Source organism: Cynara cardunculus (genome assembly GCF_001531365.2).
Source record: "Cynara cardunculus var. scolymus isolate 2C chromosome LG 5, CcrdV1, whole genome shotgun sequence".
Classification (NCBI taxonomy): domain Eukaryota; kingdom Viridiplantae; phylum Streptophyta; class Magnoliopsida; order Asterales; family Asteraceae; genus Cynara; species Cynara cardunculus.
Genome location: NC_037532.1, coordinates 35,533,475 through 35,543,720, shown reverse-complemented (window position 1 = coordinate 35,543,720; position 10,246 = coordinate 35,533,475). Strand labels below are relative to the sequence as shown.

General features: G+C 36.6%; 1 protein-coding gene across 3 annotated transcripts; it reads left to right on the top strand.

Moving 5' to 3' along the window:
- Window positions 1-246: 246 nt before the first annotated feature.
- Window positions 247-10,246, top strand: LOC112512142 (glutamine--tRNA ligase). Of its 3 annotated transcripts, XM_025117993.1 has the most exons (24): window positions 247-374; window positions 578-715; window positions 1,770-1,820; window positions 2,042-2,113; window positions 2,278-2,377; window positions 2,784-2,879; window positions 3,742-3,803; window positions 3,903-4,004; window positions 4,099-4,194; window positions 4,413-4,565; window positions 4,649-4,704; window positions 5,310-5,400; window positions 5,481-5,567; window positions 6,033-6,230; window positions 6,312-6,410; window positions 6,775-6,906; window positions 7,507-7,643; window positions 7,852-7,951; window positions 8,070-8,165; window positions 8,494-8,594; window positions 8,677-8,782; window positions 9,069-9,158; window positions 9,242-9,371; window positions 9,984-10,246. In XM_025117993.1, exons 2-24 carry the CDS (start codon window positions 605-607, stop codon window positions 10,076-10,078), a joined length of 2,361 nt encoding a protein of 786 aa, XP_024973761.1. In that variant the 5' UTR covers window positions 247-374; window positions 578-604; the 3' UTR covers window positions 10,079-10,246. The 3 variants fall into 3 exon arrangements, with proteins under 3 accessions (XP_024973761.1, XP_024973762.1, XP_024973763.1); XM_025117994.1 differs by lacking the exons at window positions 247-374; window positions 578-715; window positions 1,770-1,820; ... (8 more) ...; window positions 5,310-5,400; window positions 5,481-5,567 and adding an exon at window positions 5,576-5,928; XM_025117995.1 differs by lacking the exons at window positions 247-374; window positions 578-715; window positions 1,770-1,820; ... (10 more) ...; window positions 6,033-6,230; window positions 6,312-6,410 and having other exon boundaries at window positions 6,870-6,938.

Genomic DNA, 10,246 nt, shown 5'->3' with positions numbered 1-10,246 from the left:
GTAAACGACCCCTAAGTCAAGAATAATTTAGGAAACAAAATGCAAACCACATTAATTCATTACAGTACAAAATTGTGATTTTAATTTTTATAAATACAAGCTTGGAAAAACCAACACTATTTGATTTGGAGTTGGATCGGACCTCAAAAATCCGACCCGACCCAATAACCCATCTGACTAGACAGACGAGGGTTTACGTCTGAATGGTCCAGTTATATCTGAATCGGTTAAAGGCAGCGACTGTTTGGAAGAGAAAAAAAAAAAGTATCTGATTCCAACAGCCCTGAATCGGTCATCTTTTTAACAGGCCGCCACTTTCACTATTTGCTTCTTGTTTCTCAATCTACTGGTCGTCTCCTCTGCTCATCTATCTGGTATTTCGATTTCTCTTCTCTATGTTCTATGGTTTTCTTCTGTTTTTCTACTGATTGAAAAACAATCAGTAGGGTTTATATTTTAGGTATTTTATGATGAAATGCATATTGATTGAGATTGAGGGTAGGGTTTATTTAGGGTTTTAGTATTTGCTATAAATTAAACTGACGAATATCATATGCAATTTTGTTTGAATCTACAGATTTTGGAGTAATCGAGGTTGATAAAAATGGTGGAAGCCCTTGACCTCTTTCTGAAGATCGGGTTAGATAAGCGAACTGCTGAAAACACCATCGCCAACAATAAAGTCACCTCCAACCTTGTTGCCGTGATTAACGAGGTATAGTTACTGATAGTCTGATACTAATATAGCTGCATGCAATTGCATTCTAAACTCGAATTTGTCTTTGTGCATATGTGGCTTAATTTGAAACCGATATAAGGAGTTTTGATTGTTTTATTTTGGGAAGATAATGTTTAGGAATCTGCCGAGGTTTCAAGATTAGATGGTTTATCTGTTGCACTTTTCTTTGTACATTCTTATGAGATTGATCATCTGGTACTGTACATCTTCTATTGTGCACAGGAAGGGATGCTGTATATTGTTCTTTATTTTCTTAAGGATGATAGTTGGACATGTTCTCAAGTAGACAATCTATGATATTGAGGCTGTTTATTATCACTAGTCACATTAGGTTTTAAGATGCTGACATTTATGGTATGACTGAGTTCGACTAAATATGAACACCATTGATAAGCAAGTTGTTGCTATTAACATTGGCTTTCGATTTACTTCTTGATGCTTAGACAAGATTTTCATGAGTGATTATAGAGATGGGCTAATTGGTCTATCTTCAACATCATGCCAATAGATGCCTATAATCAATATCTTTCTGCAAAATGCGCATCCTGTATGTAAATCATTATGCGGTTGATAATATAAACGGAATATATACATCAAATTGCTTTTAGTAACTTATTGTCTATCTACCATACCCCATCTCCATCATTTAAACTTAGGATTATGTTATCAAACTTCAATTCAAGCCCCAACAAGCAAAATTCAGCTAGGCTTGACTCAGGTGTGCACATTCTTGCTGCTCTGGGCCTCTGATAATGATGATGGCATTGTTATTCAGCCAATCGATCCCCATTTTCATTTGAAAGCTATAAGCATATTAGTATATACAAGTTTAGGAAGGTCTTCTTTGTCAAATGTTATTTTTCAGGTGCTTTGGGAGTTATTACCTTTTTTTCTGTTATCTATCAATTTCTTTGTTCTCAGCATCTCTATGATTCAGTCTGAATTATGTGAAAAGATTTACTCCGGTTTCATGTTCAATTCATTTCCTTGGATATACATATACACCTCTTTATATTTGATATATTTGCAGGCAGCTGTCACCGATGGATGTGAAAGGTCTACAGGAAATCTTCTTTATACGGTAAAGAGCTTGCCATATTGTTTAAGTCTTCCATTTTGAAAAGGCAAAGGTTGAGAGCCTGATGTTAGCATTCCTTGGGCGAGATGTCTATTTGAAGTTGGTGACATGCTAGCTTATAGTTTAAAATTCAGCATCTGAAAGGCTCTGAATTTATATTTTTCAATTTAAGAGAAGTCAAGTGAAATTTTGAGTACCATTCCGATGATTTTTGTACATAACAGGTTGCTACGAAATTCCCTGCCAATGCCCTTGTGCATCGTCCCAAGTTGCTGGAATACATTGTTTCTTCTAAGGTTTGAACTTCTCAGTCCTTGATTTCTCTATTGATATGTGCTTAATGTTAAACAAGCTTGCGTAGGGCCTTTAAATTTTCAATAACCCTCTTCTGGTGGATTGAAAACAGGATGCCAATGTATATTCCCATCGTTGAAATAAATATACTCTTGCCATATTGCAGATAAAGGCTCCGGCCCAGGTAGAAGCCGCGTTTGCATTTCTTACTGTCACTGGTTCAGAGGATCTTGATATTAGTAAATTTGAAGAAGCATGCGGAGTTGGTATGTTTTGTTACCTGCTTCTTTCTATAATTTTAGTATTTGTTTTATGAGGTTGGATGAAAAATATTACCACCATGTTCCTAAAATGTTAGCTCCACATGTTGGCTTGAGCGTTGTCATATATTACCAGACTCTTTATCCATGTCCAAATGCATGACAAGTATTATATTGGGATTTACTAGGTATGCATGGTTTTTTTATTTGCTTTTTAGTTGGTGGGGTTGGGGATTTTAACATCTCAAGTAAGTGAAGTGACTTATCAGAAAATGACCTTCCACTTGTATAGCATGGAGAACATTAGTTTAAGATTCATTGTTAGTCTGTGTGCGGAAAATCTGACTATGTATTATATTATGAACCTTTATACTTGTGAAATATTAGAATTGAAGCGTTTATTTGGTAACAGGGGTTGAGGTATCCGTTGAAGATATGGAGCGCACTGTTAATGAAATATTTGAAGAGAGAAAGAGTGCAATATTGGAGCAACGCTACCGAACAAATGGTGAGTTTTAGTTTCCATGTATTTTCTTAATATGGAGTCAAGGTGGCTGTTGACTCAAATGTTGCTAACCGTGGTTGAAATAGTGACAATTAGGCATAAGAATTGGATATGATTTATCATGAATTTGTTAAGCTAAAAATTGTTTCTAATTGTTGTTTATGAATGCGTGGATCAAACATCCCATTAAAAATGAGATTTGACTAGGGGTTAGTCTAGCACGCGAGATACACATTCCCCAAAAAGTTTCAGATTCCAATATGGTTGAAAATATTGAGAAGTAGAAACATATGTAGAGGCCATTTATCTTGTCATCTGTATCTTCTATCAAAAGTTCGACACAGGTCCTGCTGTGCTGAACACTTGTATATCACTATCACAACTAGGATGTTAGACATGGCATATTGCCCTCATTAACATTTCGTGCTTTTTAACTTACGGTAAGCTTGCTGTCCTATGACTTTTTGAGGTTCAATATGTTATCAATGGTTGTGAATGTATTCTGTGATTTCTGTCCGTGTTAGGCCAATTGTTTTGCCTGAGGTTTACCCACATTGGTGCCTAGCAGATGCACGTATGGCACCTACTGCATAGCCAACACGGTTCCCACAAGGCAGAACACTTGAAGACTCTAGGAACTTGTAAAGTTCTCCAATATATTCTAGCATCCACTTGTTTCTTGTAGTGTTGTCTTAGAACTTTTAGATTCTCATGATACGTGTAGAAAATGGGATACTCTTATGGATGAACTCATGAACCTAGAAGCTTCTAGGAAGCCTTGGGCAGATGAGTTTTCAATTTCGTGATGCCTCTGAGCTATGCTGTCAAATGTGATTCTGATGTGTCATTTGATCATTGGCTTTAGTTGGTGATATATTTGCTCAAGTGCGAAAGAAGCAGCCTTGGGCCGATCCAAAGATTGTCAAGGTAAATGACTTATATTTCTTGTATTTATCAAGTTATAGAGTAAGTTAACATCATCTTTATTTGATAACAAATATACTATCTTTCTTGTGTCTTTCCCAGCAACTTATAGATTCAAAGCTTTATGCTTTACTTGGTGAAAAGACTGCAGCAGATAACGAGAAGCCTGTAAAAAAGAAGAAAGAGAAACCTGTTAAAGTAGAGGTGGGTATCCCTAATAGCTGTCTGCATATTAGTATAACGGTACAACAAATTCAGCATGATGCCTTTGTGTTTCTGATGTATACACCATTTACAGGATAAAAGTACCACGGAAGAAGCTCCTCAATCGATACCCTCTGAAGAAGAACTCAATCCTTATTTAATATTCCCTGCGCCGGAGGAGAATTATAAGGTTGTTCTCCTTCTAACTTGATCTAGGGGAACTCAATCCTTATTTAACTTGATCTAAAGATATATAACAAGTGCCTATATATCTGTAATTAATATCTTATTACATTTTCTAATCAATTTTTGCTTGCTCACATCTTTTATCCTTTTTCAATGCTTTCTTCTATCAATATCCGATGATGCTTCTTAGCATGTTTTCATATGTTTATAGTTGTCTCACAGGTGCATACAGAAGTATTTTTTAGTGATAGACCTGTGCTCAGAGCTTGCAATTCCAAAGCAATATTAGAAAAACATCTAAAGATAACCGGAGGAAAAGTTCTTACCCGTTTTCCACCAGAACCAAATGGATACCTGCATATAGGTCATGCAAAGGTAAGTTGCTACTTCTAGTTGAAGTTCTGCAAGTCATTAGCTTGCTATTCTGTGTATTGTAAAGCATATACACCTATGTGCAGGCCATGTTTGTTGACTTTGGCCTTGCAAAAGAAAGAGGTGGTGGCTGCTACCTGAGGTAGGATTACCTGATCTTAGCATCTCTGTGTTTCTTGTTTTGTTTGCTGCCTGAAACCCTTAAAGGTTCATTTGAGTTTGTATCAAGCTTTTTTGTTAGCTTTTGTGTTGTTTGCCTTTATGAATCTTGATGTCTATCCTGTCAGTTCAAATCTATATTGCATTGTATTTTATGCTTTTCGAACAAGGCATAACTGGATCATTAGAGAGTGAAAACAGTTCAATTTCGGTTGTTTTTTCTGTTTATGAAACAATACGTTCCTGGGAGAAAGCCTTCCCGTATTGGGTTCTAATATTTTTTTAACGTCTAATTAGATAAACCACTGTGTTTAAATTTTTGAAGATGGAAACCTCCAATTGGCTCCAACCAAGGTGGTTGGGGGAGGCTTGAGGGTTTTTGGTTTCTTTTGGGCTGTTTGGATCATTAAAGTTTGCTTCATAAATTTTGGAATAATTTTAATCCATTACCTGGAAATTATATCATCTCATTAACTGTTGGGTTTTGGGCTGTTTGGACCATTAAAGCTTCTGCTACAAATGCTTCCGTTTATACTTTTCAAACGGCCATGCACATTTTAAGATGTCACTTGCATCTTTAACTTGTAGATATGATGATACTAATCCCGAAGCTGAGAAAAAAGAATATATTGATCATATTGAAGAAATAGTGGGCTGGATGGGGTGGAAACCTTTTAAGGTAAAGTATGCAGTACTTCTTAATGAAGTCAACTGTTCCTTGATGTTTCACATTTTTTTAATAAAATTTGATATTTGCAGATCACTTACACCAGTGATTATTTTCAAGAACTACATGATTTAGCAGTAGAGCTCATACGGAGGGGTCATGCTTACGTTGATCACCAGGTTTCTAATGCATAGTATTTATTGAATGCATCTGTCTATTTTTTCTCAACACACCAAATTCTTGGTCTTGTGCCTATATTATTCAATGATACTTTATTCTAAATGGTTGATCATCAGTAAGATATGGATTTTAAATGAGAGTTCTTAATTTGAACTTCTATTTTTGCCATTCTTTTGTCCAATTCGCATGCTAAACCCCGTTCTAACATGCCAAATGGCACAGAGGGCAAAAGTTATATTATCGTTATTAATAGTCCATTCATTTGACCTGTATAACATGATCTGGGGAGAATTTGTTCTCTTTTTTTGGTCAAGCATTGGTGATAACACCAGAAGGACAGTGGCAAATGCTCTTATCTTTGTGAGTTGATTCACCTTTGAGTATGACCACAGTGGAACAGTGAGAATCTGGAGTATAACGATGTAGAACATCAGAACTTGATTTTTCATTTTTTTCTCTTCTAGACGCCCGATGAGATAAAAGAGTACAGAGAGAAGAAGATGAACAGTCCTTGGAGGGATAGGCCCATCTCGGAATCACTTAAACTCTTTGATGATATGAAGCGAGGCATGATTGAAGAAGGAAAAGCGACCCTTAGAATGAAACAGGACATGCAGAGTGACAATTTTAATATGTATGACCTCATTGCATATCGGATCAAGGCAAGTATTCCAACAATTTTTTCTGTTTTAAGTAGACTTGAGCATTAATTAATACTTGTTTCCCTGACCATCTTTGTTCAGTTCACTCCACACCCACATGCTGGAGACAAGTGGTGTATCTATCCAAGTTATGATTATGCACATTGCATTGTCGATTCTCTTGAAAATATCACACATTCGGTATGTTTTCTGTACCATGCCATTGCTGCTTCTTCCCTACCTTGTTCGCTACTTTCTAACTTTTCATTTTTGTTTGCGTGGTTACCTTTGGAACGAAATTCATTTATGACAGCTTTTCATTTGTGCATATTTGCTATACAAGCATTAGTTGTTTTGGAACAGTATCATTGTACTCTTCATAGATGATACAGAATGTAGAATTTAACAAAATTATTTTTAACATGCATATGTCAGATCATATTTCCAAATATTTGATTGTCTATCGGAAAAAATAAATAATTACCTTTTAACCCAAAATCAATTGCTTTGAGATCTTTCATCCCTGGATTCATTTTGTCATTTACTATTTACTGTGGTTTTGTAGCTCTGCACACTTGAATTTGAGACACGGCGTGCTTCATACTACTGGTTGCTGGATGCACTGAGCCTTTACCAGCCTTACGTGTGGGAATATTCACGCCTGAATATAACCAACACCGTGATGTCAAAACGTAAGGTGAGTTGTAATTGCACTTTCTTGAGATGAAGGTATAATTACATCCAACTTGTTCTCTGGCTGCTTCTTGATATTATTTCTCTTCTTTTTTATTTTCACAAGTACATAACTTTATTACATCATCAGTCCCAAAATAAATGTCCACTTTCAAAAGTATGTGCTTACTTTCCAATTCTACCTTTAAATTATGTCATATAGAATTTCATTACTCCCTCCATTATTAAGGTGATTGTCATTTAGTTAATTGAAAAGACTTGGTCCGTTGTTGTTTGATCTTTTATTCGGACAAGTGCTACAACCGTCGAGCTGAGGAGTGAGACTAAGGTCGTGTGTAATGATTATACGGTCCTAAAACTATATGCCTTTTTCATTGTGGACATTTATTTTGGGACATAGTTATCTTACCCTCGTTCCTTTACATTTGCCCAACTTGGAATTATACATAAGACTACATGTAAAACCGAGTATATTTGCACTCTGTTAATGATTGTGTATGCAAATGGGGCAATAATTTGGAACAGGGAGGCGGGTGTGCTGTCAATATATACATATATATTCACGTGATGGTTGGATTTTATCTTGGCATGGTTTATTTTGTAGTTGAACCGCCTTGTCACTGAGAATTACGTCGATGGATGGGATGATCCTCGTCTGATGACGCTATCTGGATTGCGACGTAGGGGTGTCACTTCTACGGCAATAAATACTTTTGTTAGAGGAATTGGGATTACTAGAAGGTTATCATGTGTAATTCATTTTGAGACAGGATAAACCAAATCAAACAAGCCCAGTATATCCCACCCGAAGGTGGGTATGCCATTTGGAGAGGGTGGGATGTACACAGACCTGACCTCTATTCGAGAGAGTAGAGCGGCTGTTTCTGTAAAACCATTATAAATACGCTCATGTTCATTGCTGAGGACTAATCACATTTTTACTCTGCAGTGATGGTAGTATGATACGACTGGAACGTCTTGAGTATCACGTACGTGAAGAACTAAATAAAACAGCATCCCGTGCTATGGTTGTACTAAATCCACTAAAGGTGTGCATATCAATATTATCCGCCACACAATTTTCTGTCTGTTTAGATTTCTATTACTAATCTTAGAGACTATATGCTTATAGTTCGTTTTTACTAATCTTAGGCTATATGTTTATAGGTTGTTATTACTAATCTTGAGGCCAATTCGGTAATAGACCTTGATGCAAAGAAATGGCCGGATGCTCCTGGTGATGATCCATCTTCTTATTACAAGGTTTTGACTTTTCTTTTTACTCCATGTCAAATTTGGAGATCATTGGACTCTTCTAATTTCTCTACTTTGGAGAAACTTCTAGAGAATCTGTTGGAGCAAAAAAAAAACATGACAAAATCCATTTTCTCGATTTTGGAGGATTTGTTGGAGATGCTTTCCATAATCTATATATCTATCTGTATGATGTTGTGTTTGGGCCTTCTCTTTCATATGGTACACGTTAGTATTAGGCATATTATGCATGTTGAGATCCATTTGCATTGCTGTTAATTTCTCAATGACGTACGGTAAATGTCTTGATATTTCTGTTGGCTGCATTATTTCTCAGGTCCCTTTTTCGAGCGTTGTCTATATCGAGCAATCTGACTTTCGAATCAAAGATTCAAAAGATTATTATGGGCTTGCTCCTGGAAAGACTGTCCTACTCAGGTGCATATTGCTGCTATAATGCTCATGACTTTCTGGTAAAAGTTGAAAGGTGTACCGCGTAATGCTAATCATATATTTGCAGATATGCATTTCCTATCAAGTGTACTGAAGTGGTGCTTTCTGAAGACAAAAAGACTGTTGTTGAGGTACATGCAGAGTATGATCCTTTCAAGAAGACAAAACCAAAGGCAAGTCATACTAGCTTTTATTAGTCATACTGTCATAGGCAAGTTTGTAATTTTAATACCCTTTAATTTATTTAATGACAATTTAACCCTTAATAATAGAAAGAGTAATGAATTTCTCCATCTTATGAATCAAGGGTATAATTGCAAAGAAGCACTTATTTTTGAAAGTGGATACTTATTTTGGGACAAACTATTATAGTAGAAATGTGAACACTTGTTTTGGGGCGGAGGGGGCAACAGTTTGCTAATCATTAGTTCAATTTGTCATTGATATTTTGGGATGCAGGGGGTTCTTCATTGGGTTGCAGAGCCTTCTCCCGGGATTGATCCACTGAAGGTGGAAGTCAGACTGTTCGAGAAACTGTTTCTTTCTGAGGTTGGTTATTTCATTTAGCATGGGATTCACCATTTGTTTTTAAGTGGCACCATGGGACTCATCATTTTTTATACCGGAATTAGAATCCTGGCGAACTTGATAACTGGCTTGATGATTTGAACCCCGAGTCTAAAGTGGTAATGACATGTGCATATGCTGTACCAACCCTACGAGATGCAGCGGTAGATGACAAATTTCAGTTTGAAAGGCTTGGTAATTTCTAGAACCTCCATATTCAATATTTCAATGGTATAGAGCTCAACATTTTCGTACTTTTTGGGTGTGTTTGGTACACAGAACAAGAAAGTACAAAAACTTGTCCCTCGTTTGGCGCAACATTAAACCGGGACAGGACATGACTCACATTTTTGTATCACCGAAATAGGTGGAACCAAAATCAGGGGGATGGACTAGATTGGTAAATTATTAAACTACCTATGTCAAATTAAAACCCCTAAAACCTTCCACAATTCTTTCACCTCCCTACCTCACTCTCACTAGTCTAGTCCGGTCCTGCCCTGTCTAGTCCTACCCTGTCTAGTCTTGTCCTGTCTGTGTACCAACTGCACCCTTAAAGCCACTTTGATCATGATAGTTTGGCCAATAGGCTTGTGTTGTTAAAACTTCGGTAAGTTATTTCTACATACGGACCCTGATGACACTTCTGTTCAGTTGAGACAACGATACTCGAGCACTTTGGCTGCTTATGATGTTTCTTGATATTTGTTTCCGAGATATAAATTTCTTGACTAGCCCATAATGATCATCGGTCATTTTGTTTTGCCATCATGTGCTATATCTTGGTTTCTCCGCTTGTAATGCCAGGTTATTTTGTTGCGGATAAGGATTCAACACCTGAAAAGCTCATCTTCAACCGGACCGTTACATTGCGAGACAGTTATGGCAAAGCCTGGAAATAGGTGAGTTTATTCCAAGCATAACTTGTTGTAGGACCATGAACCTGCTTGAATCGTATGAATAGATTGTTTATCAAAAAGAATGAAAGGCTTTCCATCTTTTAGTCAAAACATGTCGGGTTTCAACTTTTGTACATGATAAATAGATTTTCTGGTTTCTTGTTTTAAAAA

Coding starts and splice junctions, on each gene's coding strand:
- LOC112512142 (XM_025117993.1), top strand. CDS start 605: ATGGTGGAAGCCCTTGACCTCTTTCTGAAGATCGGGTTAGATAAGCGA. Junction 7,952..8,069: donor TTGTACTAAATCCACTAAAG/GTGTGCATATCA, acceptor ATATGTTTATAG/GTTGTTATTACTAATCTTGA. Junction 8,166..8,493: donor ATCCATCTTCTTATTACAAG/GTTTTGACTTTT, acceptor ATTATTTCTCAG/GTCCCTTTTTCGAGCGTTGT.